The 14,969-nt window shown below is 38.0% G+C and overlaps 2 protein-coding genes across 5 annotated transcripts in view; one reads left to right on the forward strand and one right to left on the reverse strand.

Annotated features, from left to right (window-relative positions):
• Positions 1 to 14,969, reverse strand: part of TRDMT1 (tRNA aspartic acid methyltransferase 1) — a 687,969-nt gene that overhangs the window by 571,691 nt on the left and 101,309 nt on the right. The gene's annotated exons all lie outside the window — the stretch shown is intronic.
• Positions 1 to 14,969, forward strand: part of STAM (signal transducing adaptor molecule) — a 74,990-nt gene that overhangs the window by 58,101 nt on the left and 1,920 nt on the right. For all 4 annotated transcript variants that reach the window (XM_050805397.1, XM_050805398.1, XM_050805399.1 and 1 more), the window contains 5 exons: positions 3,028 to 3,116; positions 7,572 to 7,659; positions 8,113 to 8,167; positions 8,739 to 8,892; positions 9,844 to 10,019. In XM_050805397.1, coding sequence (XP_050661354.1) covers positions 3,028 to 3,116; positions 7,572 to 7,659; positions 8,113 to 8,167; positions 8,739 to 8,892; positions 9,844 to 10,019 — 562 coding nt within the window. The remainder of the gene's footprint in view (positions 1 to 3,027; positions 3,117 to 7,571; positions 7,660 to 8,112; positions 8,168 to 8,738; positions 8,893 to 9,843; positions 10,020 to 14,969) is intronic.

The raw sequence follows: 14,969 nt of genomic DNA on the forward strand, positions 1-14,969 counted from the left end.
TAATAAACTAGAAAGTGGGGCCGTGGAGAAAAAGTGATACCAGTGGCAGGCTTAACAGTTTCAGGAGACATAGCTACATAGTCGGTCAAAGTAGTGAGAGACAGTTTACTGTATTTCTGCATAATACTGTGCTTTAATGAATCTTCATAATGATGAGTTTAGTCATCAAGCAAAGTTTAAGTCATAATCTCCCTCTAGGAAAACAGAAAAATAGATCTGTGTTGGTTAAATGGCATTGCGTAGTGTGCTGACTCTTTATTTAAACAGCTTCTATGTGTAGGTTGATATGCTATAGTTATTTGGCAAAATAGCTCATATTATCTTTTTTTTAATGCTAGATAGAAGGGATCAAAGAAAATTACAAACCACAAGATGCTTAGGTGTTTTTTAGTTTATAAGAACTTTAAGAAAAAAAAATCTTTGTCCCGGTCATCTTTTTATTTCCAGTAGCTCCTAATAGTGAATCTTACAATACATGCTACATAAATACTTATGGAATAAATGATACAGAAATATATATGTTAACAATAAAGAGACACTTCACTTCTCTTTCAAGAGAAGGCTTGAACAGCAAACCAGAAAATACAGATCTTTAAGAAAATGATGCACTCTCATAGCACTGCCAGGGTGCCTGGTGTCATGTTTATAGAGACACATTGGTGAGACCCAGTCTTTCAATGATGTTTTCTATGTCTGTGAGAGTTCAAAAACATGTCAGCCTTATTTAAATGGCATTGTGTACTATGCTGACTTTTTAATAACCTGGGCTAGTAATGATGTTTTGTTTGTTTTGGGACTTTTTTTTTTTTTTTTTTTTTTGGTCCTGAATCATTTCCTGGAGAGGATAGAATTGCTTGGAGTTCTGTTCAAGATAAGGTCCAGGATCTCATGTAGATCCTGGATCCATTTCATCTTTTTTTTTTTTTTTTTTTGGTCAGTCATATAGCAATGCAGCCTCCATATGAGTTTTCTAGTTTTTCTCATGTTTTTCACTCTGGACAATCTAAAAGAGAAACTGAAGCATCAGAGCTTATGTAATGGGGTTGTAGTTCTCAAGCATGGAGAGCAGGTGCTAGCATGATCCCCAGAGCATCATTCTTTTGAGGAAATAGAAGCCCACTTCACTTAGCATGTCAAATAGAAATGGCTGCCCTATTTAGCTTGCTTTTGGTTTGGAGATACAGTAAAATATTGTGAAATCTTTTTGTTATATATTGTATATAAATAAAATTTTTTTTTACACACACATAGTATTAGTTCCTGTGAGAAAAGGGGCTGCAAACTTGTGCATCAAGAGCTGTTAGAATATGAAGTCTGCCATGTGTTTTCTTGTGGGTAATGGCCAATGCAGTGCTATCCCAGCTTTCTACTTGTCATAGCTCAAGATATAAAAAGCAAAAATGTCTGCTGCAGATGTTTCTTTTCCTTTATAGGAAACTGAATCAGCTGAAACTTTTTTGTATGTAGAATTTTGCTTTTGGTGACTTGAATGGAATGATTATATTTCTTAGGTTGGAAATTAAGCTATTTCTGTGTTATACAGAAGCACACAACATAGAGTACCCAAGTAACTGGACTTCATGTTCTTCGGGTAAAATCACAGGCACAGGCCAGATTCCAGTAGTATGGGCTAGTAGAACAAGATTGATTGGCATTCAAATCCAGCCTTTGTCATTTATTAGCTTTCTCTTTTACAAGAGTTTTTCATCTTTCCAAACTACCTTATTTATAAAAAGGGCATATCTCATAGGATTGTTTTGGAGATTCACTGGAGGAAATGTAATATTCCATCAAGCATACTCAATAGTTTAATAAACATTATTTCCCTTCCTTAAATTGCCCCCTCCCATCTCCCTTTCCATCATGATTCCTAATATTTTTATGAATTGATCGACCACATTGATGCAAGGATTAAAAAGAATAGAAAGGAAATTTGTTTAGTAGAGTCGTATGTGCCTTTCAGTAGTATTTGGAGTTTATTATATAGCTATCGTTATGTTAAATCATTTTTAAAGATTGCTTTGGTGAGTAGGAGAACTATGTGCTTCTGGCCAATGGGTTGTTGATCCCTCAATGACCACTTTTCATTGTCAAATAATAATATTACATAACTAGAAAGTACAGGCTGATTTGTTGGAAAACTGAGATCCCTGCCAAGGCCACTTGCAAAGTTCTCCACTGGCATGAACGTCATTCTCTAAAAGCCTCAGTGGCATGCCAGAGAATATATAGCTGATTTTCCCATTCATTACATTGGAGTAATGTGGATTTTCTATCAAACCAGGTTTTTTTTTCCTGTGAAATGAGATTTTTTTCTTGAAGGATTGGTAATTTAAAAAGAGGGTTTATTTTAAATTGCAGAATTCGGCCGGGCGCGGTGGCTCAAGCCTGTAATCCCAGCACTTTGGGAGGCCGAGACGGGCGGATCACGAGGTCAGGAGATCGAGACCATCCTGGCTAACACAGTGAAACCCTGTCTCTACTAAAAATACAAAAACTTAGCCGGGCGAGGTGGCAGGCGCCTGTAGTCCCAGCTACTCGGGAGGCTGAGGCAGGAGAATGGCGTGAACCCGGGAGGCGGAGCTTGCAGTGAGCTGAGATCCGGCCACTGCACTCCAGCCTGGGTGACAGAGCGAGACTCCGTCTCAAAAAAAATAAATAAATAAATAAATAAATTGCAGAATTCATTTAGGCCATTGAAAAACTTTGCTTTTGTCCTCCAGCTTACTAAACTCTGATATGTAGTAGGTGATTAATCTTTTTTCAGAAATACAACTCTTCTTATTAGTGAAATCTCTTTTTATGGAAAATGTAAAATGTTTACAAGAGAAAATTAAGAAATCCAATTTCATAAACTAATGTTCTGTTATTACTGCCAAAATCTGCAACTCAGTTATTTCCTAAATTGTGCCTTTTAGCTTGCTGGGAATATAAGAAAAATCCCCAAATCTCTCTTGGAAGTTAAAGTGCTTTAAAGTAGAATTTTAAATGTATTATAAAAAAAGATAACTTTTACATATCTTACAGTTAAAACAGAGAAGAAGACGGTACAATTTAGTGATGATGTTCAGGTAGAGACAATAGAACCAGAGCCGGAACCAGCCTTTATTGATGAAGTAAGTGGTTTCCATGGTGATAGGAGTTGGTGCTTTGTATTGAAATTTAAATGGTTTTGCTTAAAAAGAAAATTGATTACTTGAGTTTTTTTGTTGCAAAAATTTTTGTGTTTTTCTGTTACAAAAATTCAAGCAATGTAGACGATGCAGATTGTTTTTCAGACTTCCTCTCCAGTCCTTTGTTTGCCATGTCAGAGCCTCATTATTTTAAATTCCTGCTGAATATTCTGTAGAGTAACCTTAACATGATTTATTTAATCTGTTGTTGAATGCCTAGGTTGTTTACAGCTTTTACAGTGTTGTAGTGAGATTTTTTTTTTAACATCTATCTTTGTGTTTCTTTAGGGTAGATATCCAGGAGTGAAACTGTTGAGTTGAAGGATTTGTGTGTTTTCCATGTTAATAGATACTGTCAAATTGTTGAGCAAAACAGGTTTTTACACTCCTATTCATACCATGCGAGAACTCCTGTTTCCTGGCATACTCCACAAGGATATAAACTAGTTTAGTTTGCGTATTACTGAGGAAGGGACACTGGTTGACTGTCTGTTGAAACAAATAAATTACTGTTCTAAAAATAAAATTGTCATTAAATTACTTCTACATAAATCATTTTATAAAAGCAGTGCTAATATATTGAATATCATTGGAGATGATTCATGGCTCCTCGTATTGAACACATTCTAGTGTTTGAGGAAAAGCTTATGCTAATTTTATATTAAATGTCTTCATATGTCATTGTCACACCTGAAACAATGTATATTTTTAGTAATTATGCTAAATAATTAGTAATTATGCTAAATAATTATAATAATTATGCTAAATAATTATGTCAACTTGGTGACACATCATAATTTTTGGAGCCACATGATGATACCCAAATTTGTATTATTGGATTTAAATTTGAGATTTCTTGAATTAAGTTAATCACTCCTATTTAGTTAAGCTTTATAGAAACATCTGCTATTGCTACATATAAAGAAAAGATTGAAACTGGCTACCTTTTTCATCTTTAAGCATGTTTATGAAAAAATAAAAAGCATGTTTGTGGTTGTCTTTGTCTACTCAAACTTAATACCGTGTTTTAAAAATACCATTAACGTAACTGTTGAATTAACTTACTAAATTAAATTATGCAACTAGCAAACCATTCAGGATTTTTTAAGTGTCACATTGTATAGATCAGGGGTTGGCAAACTCTCAGGCCGAATTTAGCCTGTTGCCTGTTTATTGGAACACAGATACATTTATTTATACATTGTCTGGTTGCTTTTGTGCTGCAGTGGAAGAATTGAGTAGTAGCAACAGAGATCATATGGCCTGCAAAGCCTGAAATATTTACTGGCTGGCCATGACAGAAAAAGTTTGCTTGGCCCCTGGCATAATTTAAAGAGAATCTTTTCAGATCCTGATTTACCATAGCATTCTTTCCTAAAATTGATCTGCCTGAAAACATTCTCTCCTACCATATGTCATTTTTCCCCCTCTTTTCCTTTTCAAGTCTTCTCTCCCACTTTACAGAAAAAAGGCTTACCACTTGCCCATAGTGAAGATTACCCTGGTACATTGCCTCAGAGTATAAGAATTACCAGGGATGATTCCAAATATTGGTGTTTGTATTAAGAAAGTAATGACTCTAAGGCCGGGTGCGGTGGCTCAAGCCTGTAATCCCAGCACTTTGGGAGGCCGAGACGGGCGGATCACGAGGTCAGGAGATTGAGACCATCCTGCCTAACACAGTGAAACCCCGTCTCTACTAAAAAATACAAAAAACTAGCCCAGCGAGGTGGCGGGCGCCTGTAGTCCCAGCTACTTGGGAGGCTGAGGCCGGAGAATGGCGTAAACCTGGGAGGCGGAGCTTGCAGTGAGCTGAGATCCGGCCACTGCACTTCAGCCTGGGCGACAGAGCGACACTCCGTCTCAAAAAAAAAAAAAAAGAAAGTAATGGCTCTAATGACTAGTTAACACAGCTGAGATGGTTTCATATTTTTTGTTTTTAAAAAATAGGACCAAAATGAATTTTCAGCTAGTAGATCATTAAAAATAATTTTTAATGACAGACCACTGTCATTCCATTCCATCTTTCAGAAGGCACTGAAAGAACTTAATGAAATTGCCATAATAGCTTGATTATATAAACAAAATTTCTCCTCACTTTCAACTATAAAAACGAAAAACAGGAATAGAACTGATGCTGAATCCTGGCTCATTTTACTTTTCAAAACTTGAAATATAGTTAGTGTTGTTTTGACCCTTTATATATTAATAATAAATATAATCATTACCGTATACATATGAATGTATCTAACACCGAGAGTATTATCATCAATTTACATATTTTTAGTGCAAAGAAATCTCATATGGTCATCAGTAGAAAACTTTCAAGCATATTAGGATAAAATTTTGGGGGGGTGGGAAATTGAGTGGAAATATGATAAGTTCAAGGAGAAAAACAATTTGAAATACATGACAGAGACTGTTTTTTGAATGGTAATGGTGAGTGCAGATTGCTATGGTGTTTAAATTCCTTTGGCTATATTTAAAGGAGTTTTTGACTGTTTTATTTTAAAATGTCAACGCTTAATGTCCTGGAAATCTTATCCTTTGTAACATTTTAAACGTATGAAAAATGAGATGTTATCTCTGAAATATGTGAAGGGGTTTATGGGCTTGTAGCAGTCTTTTGTGGGAGGCAGAAACAAAATTTGAAGAGTGAAACAGACTGTGGAAGACTGTGCTAAGGACAAGGAATCCACCTGGGCTAGGGGAAGTGATGTTTGACTGATTGCATTATGTAAGAAAATGCTGGCCAGGCGCAGTGGCTCTCGCCTGTAATCCCAGCACTTTGGGAGGCCGAGGCGGGCGGATCACAAGGGCAGGAGATCGATACCATCCTGGCCAACATGGTAAAACCCTGTCTCTGCTAAAAATACAAAAATTAGTTGGGCGTGGTGGTGCGCGTTTGTAATCCTAGCTACTTGGGAAGCTGAGGCAGGACAATCACTTGAATCTGGGAGGCAGAGGTTGCAGTGAGCCAAGATCATGCCACTGCACTCCAGCCTGGGGGACAGTGAGACTCTGTCTCAAAAAAAAAAACTTGCAGAGGCAGACTAGTTGTCTATCTAGAAACCCTACTTCTATGACACTAAATAATTTTAAATATTGTGTAGTGTTCTGTAAGCAAACAAAACAGAAATCATCTGTGTGTTAATGGACTCTCACTTTCATTTGACCTTTTTTTGTGTGTGGTAGGCAAACTTTCTGACACATTTTTATTTTGTAAGACTGCTTAAAATGAAAATTGTGAATAATTTACATTGAAAATTGGTATCCATTTCAAAATACAGAATTCTTTTGACTTGGGAAGAGTTTTTTTAAGCATATTTATGTCACTTTCACTCTCTGATGATTAATTTGTTTCTCAAGCTATTTTCCTTTTACACAGAATCATAGTTTTTAAATTTTAAGTAATTACTTTGCTTAGAATTAGTTGTCTTTATTTGCCCTATGTACCTATATATGGTAGCATAACCATGTGAAAACCATGCATGGAGAAAGGTTTGTAATTGTTTTAGTAGTCGTCATGGTAGAGTAGATCTGTTTTGATTTTTTAAAAAACATAAATACATATATACTTATATATCATATAGATGTGTTTATGTAATGATGGTTTCATTAGTTCCATTGGTCTGTACAACAAAAGATTCAGAAATAGATCTGTGTCACTGGTTTGAGGTATCTTCCAGCCTTTCCCACATAGGAAAATCGAGAAACCACTAGTCTTCCTCCTTCCTTTTATGACTAACTGAAACACTGGTAGAAAGAAAATGTAGAATAAATCCTGAGAGTCCCACTTAGAAGAGCAGCTGTGATACAGCTGAACTCTGCCTTACTGAAACAGCTGCTGTATTCACCGTGGGGGGGAAGGAATGACAAGTTGTTAGTCAGAAGCAATGCCATCTTGAGATGGATAGTACACTTGTTGGCGTGGCTAAGCTAAAGCTGCTCTGAAACAAAGCAAAATCCTCTAGCATGACATAAGAGGTGGAAGAACTCATGCATTGTAAGTTTAAATGTGGCTCGATTTCTTCTCACTTAAGAGAATCTCTGTTAGCAGTTGGTTGATTGATTGATTGATTTAGACAGGGTCTTGCACTGTTGTCCAGGCTGAAGTGCGTGGTGAGATCATAGCTCACTGCAGCCTTGACCTCCTGGGCTCAAGTGATCCTCCCACCTCAGCCTCCTGAGCAGTTTCAAAAATATATAGGAAACACTTTCAAGGCTCTGACTTCATGTGGTACTAAAGAGAATAAATACATGGGACACTGAAAACATAAAAGCAAAATTGGAGTCTCCATAACTATGAATTTTGAAAGTTTGTCTAGTTAATAAGGTGAAAACACAAAGTTGCATAAAGGTTGGTTGCTTTTTATATTAACTACTTCATTCCTGTAGGATAAAATGGACCAGTTGCTACAGATGTTGCAAAGTACAGACCCCAGTGACGATCAGCCAGACCTCCCAGAGCTACTTCATCTTGAAGGTAAAACTTTTCTATTTACCTTGCAGATAAAGAATAATTCGAGGTTACTAACTGGTGTCCTGTTGAAGAATGGATTTTGAGAATAATATTAAAAATGGAACATTTCTCACTTCTCCTTGACCCAGGCTCCCTTTCATATGCAGTTTAGACCTTGGGTAGAATTTGAATTCTTACAATTTTCTATCCAAACTAAGTATTCTATTCAACATTTTAGAATCTTGTAAAATGAAAAATGGCACTTTAAGATTTCGGGATTAAAATTTTAGATTAAGTTGTCACCATTATACTTTAAGAAAATCAATTTTGGGTTTTGCAGACTAAAGTTAACGAATGTATATTTTTATTACTCCAAATTAAATCTTTTATTCTTTAAATTATACAAATATCTATCAAAGGTTCACATTTTTTTTTTTCTTGTACTTTCTTATGTTCCTTTACATCTTGTCATTTTAGCAATGTGTCACCAGATGGGCCCTCTCATTGATGAAAAGCTGGAAGATATTGATAGGTAAAAGAACATGGGTGCATTTATGTTGTGTACCTTCCTTACTGACGCTATCGCTATAAACTGCAAAGTGGGCTATAACTGCCTTTTTTAAAAAAAAAGAAATATTGTGGAGGAACCAATTCTCATTCATGTGTCTTCTGCTAGATGTGGAGAATTAGACTCATTTGTCCTTTTTTTTAAAGTGAGGATTTGATTGACCTTTACAATATAGTCAAAAAGACCAGCATAGATAGGTCTTTTTAAAAACAAGGGCTTAGCTGTGTAATCCTCTTTGCTGAAGTGGCATTACCAGAGCTCAGAAATGACCCATATGTTAGTAACTAGGGAAACCAAGATATTTCTGGTACAGTCAGATACGATAAGCTGGAGTTCCCTCAGCACAGCACGTAAGCCTTAAACAGTTTGGGTTGCTTCAGGGCTAAAATGCAGGATATTTTTGTTATAGGTGAAATTTTTAATAATGTCTGCCAGTACTACTTTTTGCTCTTTTTGATATTTTGATGTATCAGTATTTAGAACATTATATCATTTCAGCAACAGCTGTGTTTCAAATTATTGTGTCATGTTTCAGAAAACATTCAGAACTCTCAGAACTTAATGTGAAAGTGATGGAGGCACTTTCCTTATATACCAAGTTAATGAACGAAGATCCGATGTATTCCATGTATGCAAAGTTACAGAATCAGCCATATTATATGCAGTCGTCTGGTGTTTCTGGTTCTCAGGTAAGCTTTTAGAAGCCCATGTTGTTTTAAATTCTCAAATGCACGGTCAGACTTGGTGGCTTATGCCTGTAATCTCAGTAATTTGGGAGGCCAAGGCAAGAGGATTGCTTGAGACCATGAGTTCAAGACCAGCCTGGGCAACATAGTGAGACCCTGTCTCTACCAAAAAAAAAAAAAAAATTAGCCAGGCTGGGGGCATGTTCCTTGGTCCCTACAACTCGAAAGGCTGAGGTGGGTGGATAACTTGAGCCCAGAAGGTCTAGGCTGCGGTGAGCCTTGTTCGCCCCACTGTACTCCAGCCTGGGCAACAGTGACACCCTGCCTCTAAAATAAATAAATAAGTAAATAAATAAATAAATTCTCAAATGCATTTGAGATTATTTGAAATAGCTGTTTGAAACTTTCTGAAACTAATGTTTAGAATTAAAGTTTAACAGAATTTTTTTACTTGGCAATTACAGTATATAACATACTAATTATACTAATAGTTTTTGTTGTTGTTTTTTAAAGGAAATTGCTTTTATCCATTGCAGTCTGGCAGTTTAGGAAATGTGACTTGTATCCATTGCAGTCTATGGCTACAAAACAATGAGTTCAAATACACTTTTTAAATATCCTTTGAGAGTCCTTAAAAAAATACCAACATACAGAATATTAAAATATATTTAATGTAAAGGGGGATTAGTATAAAGTTTCAGGGTAAGTTTCTTTAATGCTTCAGTATGGAGATAAACATGAGTTCAGCATATGTTTAACTAAAAATGAAAACCATCAACAGCCTATTTCATTGAAAAACATTTTTCAAAATGCCTGTTGACAGAAGTAACTTTTACCAAAGGATTCCAGAGTGGTAATTTTTCTTGTTTTTGTAACTGAATACCTCTACAGAGAGAGTTCAGTATGCTTATTAAAATTTTAGAATTGAATATGATTTCTCTTTAACTGTCCCAGGTGTATGCAGGGCCTCCTCCAAGTGGTGCCTACCTGGTTGCAGGGAATGCGCAGATGAGCCACCTCCAGAGCTACAGTCTTCCCCCGGAGCAGCTGTCTTCTCTCAGCCAGGCAGTCGTCCCGCCGTCCGCAAACCCAGCCCTTCCTAGTCAGCAGACTCAGGCTGCTTACCCAAAGTAATTTGACTGTTGGTTCTTGTTTGGAGTTAGTGCTGTTATAGCTGCTTAAGTGCCCCAGTTATCTATAACTCTAAAATATGGCTAATAAATATCTGTGGTCAGCGTCATGCGGCCACCCCATTCATGGTAATGAGTAGTAGAGCCTCTGTGGTGTTCCAGTACCAGCCAGCAAGCTGGTGCTCTGCTCCCCACTCGCTTAACTCCTGTAATCTGGTTTCAGCCCTATATTTTTAATACTACTCTTACCATAAGTTTTTATTGTTGTTTTTATTTGCATCTATGATATTTGATAATGTCTTTAATGAAATTTACATGTAGTGACTATAATTTGTCACTTTCCCACACATTTTATATAAAATTTAAATTCTGTTATTTAAAAATTATAGTTCTGAGCTGTCTCTTTAAGACAGATATTTTCTTATTTTTGCCGTATTTTGGAATTTAGTTTATATTATAGCAAGGTACCCCATTTGAATCAAGACGGTACAAGAAGATAAGCGCCCTTGTTTCTCAGGAGGCAGATGGCTGAATATGTGATGACAGAGGCCCATTTACTTTTGCCATTTACTTACAGTGCTCTCTGTCATGTAGTTAAATGCTTATTATGTGTTTTTTCTTCTGCTTTAATGGGACTCTAAGCTGAAATCTTTTCCTTGAAGCAAATAAAGGATAGGCTTTTAAGAGTTTACCAATGTGTGTTCTAGAAGTTACGATATTCTAGCTGGCAATAGAAGTTTCTAGGTAACACAGGCACAACTTCTAGAAACCTTTCCAGCAGTATCGGGATTGCCCAGGAATTTTCCTGTACTGCCCTCTCTGTTGCACTATTCATCCTCAAAGAGTTACGTGTTGGAGATGCTTGGGGATTTTCAAGCATTATTTGGTTGTCAGGTTAGTATCCCAAAGTGACCTTAAGGGGGATGATGGCAAGGCCTAAGTGTCAGAAAACAGGGCATTCCCTAGTGGGTTATGTATGTTAGTAAAAAATGTTAAGTGTAGCTTGCTCTCTTGCAGGATTTTTTTTTAAGTTGAAATCTGGTGGAAGTGAATACCCTTATGGAAAATAAGCAAGCAGCTGTTCCTAGAGTAACATATTGCTTTACAACTAGATACAAAGTGGGCAGAAGGTAGGAATTGTTGAGAAAACACTAGGGTTCCCGACGTAATAGGACCCTTGAGCTATTTTAGTATTAGCCAGAACTGCCACCTCTCCCCAGCTAGTCCTCTGTTTGACTGTGTCACATGCTGCTCTACCTACCTTGTTACTAGAGATTACTTGAGACTCATTCTTCAAGGTCAGGACCTTGGGAAATGATCTTTGTGAATGAGATAACCTGTTGGTAGGTGCTTTACCAGTGAAGTTGTGTAGCGCTGTGGCACCCTGCTGCTGTTCTCTGTGGGTGACTCTACTTCTGCAGGCGGGATGTGAAATCCCTGGCACGGGCCCAGTCCTACCCGTAGAGTGTAGCTATTAATGTCACCTCTCAAGGAACACATGTTTATTTCAATAGGTGTCTTTTGAAGAACATTTTCTTGAAATATTTAGCCCTCCCTTCCTGGCTCATTCCTACATATTCTTTAGTTGTTAGCTTAGCTGCATTTTTACTGGGACGTCTTCCTTGCTTTCCCACCTGTCAGCACTGTTCCTCCTGTGTGCTGTCAGAGGACTGTGTGTGTACTTCTGTGTGTTTCGTGGCTGGTAGTTGCCTTTTTACTTGTTTGTATCCCCACTGAACGGCAATATCTTGAGAGCTGGCGCTGTCTCTTTCACCTGTATAGCCATCCTTATGTAGCACACAGTTTTACACTGGATAGGAACCCAGTAAATATTTTATAAATACATGTTTTAGTGTTAATGACAATTTCAAGTACTATATTAGATCAGTTAGGTGTATTTTTAAAAATTCCTTGCAAAGGCTTCACAAAGGCTTAGAGGCCATTTAAATATCTATATATAAAGGTACAATATGTAATGTCTATTTATCAATATATAAAAACAGATGTGTGTTTGTGTGTTTCAACGGGGAAATGAGGAATTGCTGGTACAGCAAATGTAGGATGAGGAAATTGGAAAGAGTGAGAGCCAGGGTTAGAAGTCTTACTAGAGATGTCCTGCGTATTTGACTCGAGCTTTCTAGTGGCAAATCAAGGTCAGTGAGGATTGTTGTTGTTTTTGGTAGGCAGGTTTTTTAGCACTCCTCAGTTTATATATATCTGAGAGGCTAGCTCTTGTTACATACAATTTTGGTGTTAAAGCTCACCGTTTTTCAGACTTCTGTCATCCTAGGACAGTCTTATTAGTTGGGGAAGGTGTCACTGATGACAGTTTTCTAAAGCTACCTGTAGCGATGGTAGTATTATAAGGTGATAATAAGTGACAGTTACTGTTAGTATTATGAGACCACTGAAGCTTATGTATTTATTTGTCTCGATTTTAGTTTACTACAGTCAGCATGTGCCAGGCACTACGTTAGACACTTGAGAGTCTTCTTTAGCTTCAAGGTGCTTACTGAGTAGTAGGGGCAAACACATAAAAAACATAATGTTATACAACATGATTTATAAATAAAGAAAGATATATGCCTTGTGCTTTAGGAGCCTCAGGGTTTGAGGAGGTTTTCCAAGAGGGTTATTCTTAGCCAGTAGAAAAAATGTGAGGAAGATGTTCTGTCATGTCAAAGATGCGGTAGTCTGGAATGGCACGGTACTGGTGGAGTGAGCAAAGATGGGAGGTGTGAAAGGTGCGTGGTACATATAGGCATTCCAGCAGCACACTTACCAAGGGATGAAAGCGTGTGGGGGAGCAGCGAGAGACATACTTGAAGACACTGCCAAGGTTGAAGAATGCTTGTTCTAAATACCATCTTAGGGATAATGAAAAAGTTCAGAAAGGGCTTTAAATGGGAGTAGTGTAGAGGGATTCTTAGGGGCAAGGTTAGAAGCTGGGAGACCGTGGATATTAGGCAAGAAATGATGAGTATTTGTTGACAAGATACAGTGCTTTTAATTGGAAAGAGTTGTTTAGGAGATTAGCAAATAATTATACATTGGGTAACATGGTTGGGAGATAGTGCAACGCAGATAAGAGAAAGAAGTATTGGTGAATTGCACGGTTTTGCCCAAGGCAACTGGATGGACGGTGGAACTGTAAATTGAGAATGATTCCAATAATACTAACATTTAAGGGATATTTAGTATGTGCCAAGCACTGTGCTGTGTGCTTACACAAAGTAACTTATTCCTCATAATAACCTGTGAAGTCGGTAAACTATTACCCCCATTTTACAGATGGGGAAGCTGAGACCTGGAGACAGAACCAAAGTCTCACTTAACTAAGATTCTAAACCAGACATTCTGATTCCAGAACTCAGCACATAGACTCTATATTATGGCAATATTATAGCCCATACCATTGTAAATAATAGTATGAAATTTGACATCTAATCAACTTTATATCTCACACATATGGAGTGATGACAAATAATGCCTTAGGTCACCACATTAGTTGGTGAAATGTAGCATTAAATTACCGTCTCATATAATAATTAAATTACCATCAGATAGTGAATTTGTGCCGAGTACAAGAGCATTGAATTGACCAACAATAGATTTATAAATAACAATTGGAGGAAAGTTTAGAAATAGGCAGTATTTTGAAAATTGACAGTTGCTTTATATATAGCTTGTTTTACATTTTCAATACAAAGGTAGGGGGAATCCTCAGCATCTTAGTACTTCTCTTCACATAGCTAACCTAGTGTCTTACAGTGGAAATGCCATGTATTCGGTTGGGAACAGGAAGACAGGAAGTAGAGGCAGTGGATAAAGACAACCTTTAAAGGATTTTTTTCTTTCTTTTTCTAATCGGAGCAGTGCACAAGTGCAGGGCCTTGAGACGGGAGTACTGGCAGCGGAGCGGTGGGAGTGGGAGGCAAACTCAGTACTGAGGGGGTGCAGCTTCAGAGAGTTGATCAGCGTGGTAGTATTTTCAAGGAAATAAGAGAAATGAGGTTACGAGGCCTTCCCTTCCACTAGTCCTCTGGGACAGTTCTTTTCAAGTACACTGGTGATGCCCATATTGCCAGACTCTTGGTCAGTTCACCATTCTCCTCCTCCTCCATTTGACAGTTCGTGATTCCCTCCTCTTTTCTGAAATGCTTTCTTCACTTGCCGGTGACCATTCTCTTTTCCCTTCTGCCTCACCGCCACTTCTTCTCAGTCTCATTTGCCTCTTGCCGCTTTATCTTATGGACTTCAAGGTCCAGTGCTCAGTAGATGGACTGCCTTTTTGTCTGTTTGCAGCTGCTCCCTAGGGGATCTCATGCAGCCCCGTGATTCTGAATGATTCTGAATGCCTCTGCCGAGGATTCCCAGATGCTCCCAGATGGGTATTTCTCCGCACTTCCCCACGGGCCAGCAGGCTTGAATAGCTGACTACCTATGCATTCTCTTTGCTTGTCTGTTTTTTGAACATCAAACTTGACAGATCCAAGATTATTACTTTGATCTTCCCCACACCCCTCCCACCCCCCAGTCTACTGTAGTCCCATCATAGTATTCTTTTCAGTGAATGGCCACTCTACCAGTTATTTCTGTCAGTTTTTCAGTTCTAAACCTCAGGCATTTTGGACTCTTCGGTTCATTATCATATTTTGAAGGCATTATCTTCAAAATAAATCTAGACCCTGACCCTTTCTCCCATCTCCACCATTACTGCCGTGGCCCTGCTGCCGATCGGCTCTCTCCTGGTCGATCGTAATAGCCTGCAGTCCGCTCTCCTGGTCCAGAGGGAGCCCGTTAAACCCTGTGGAATCTTACCACCCTTCTGCTCAGAACCAGCCAGTGTCTTTTTGTTTCACTCAGAGTGTAAGCTACAGCCCTTACTGTGGCCATCAGGTGCTGTGTTCTCCAGCCCCTCCCCACCACCCCAGTCCTGCCGGTGGTCTT

The sequence above is a fragment of the Macaca thibetana genome, chromosome 9 (genome assembly GCF_024542745.1).
Source record: "Macaca thibetana thibetana isolate TM-01 chromosome 9, ASM2454274v1, whole genome shotgun sequence".
Taxonomy (NCBI): Eukaryota; Metazoa; Chordata; class Mammalia; order Primates; family Cercopithecidae; genus Macaca; species Macaca thibetana.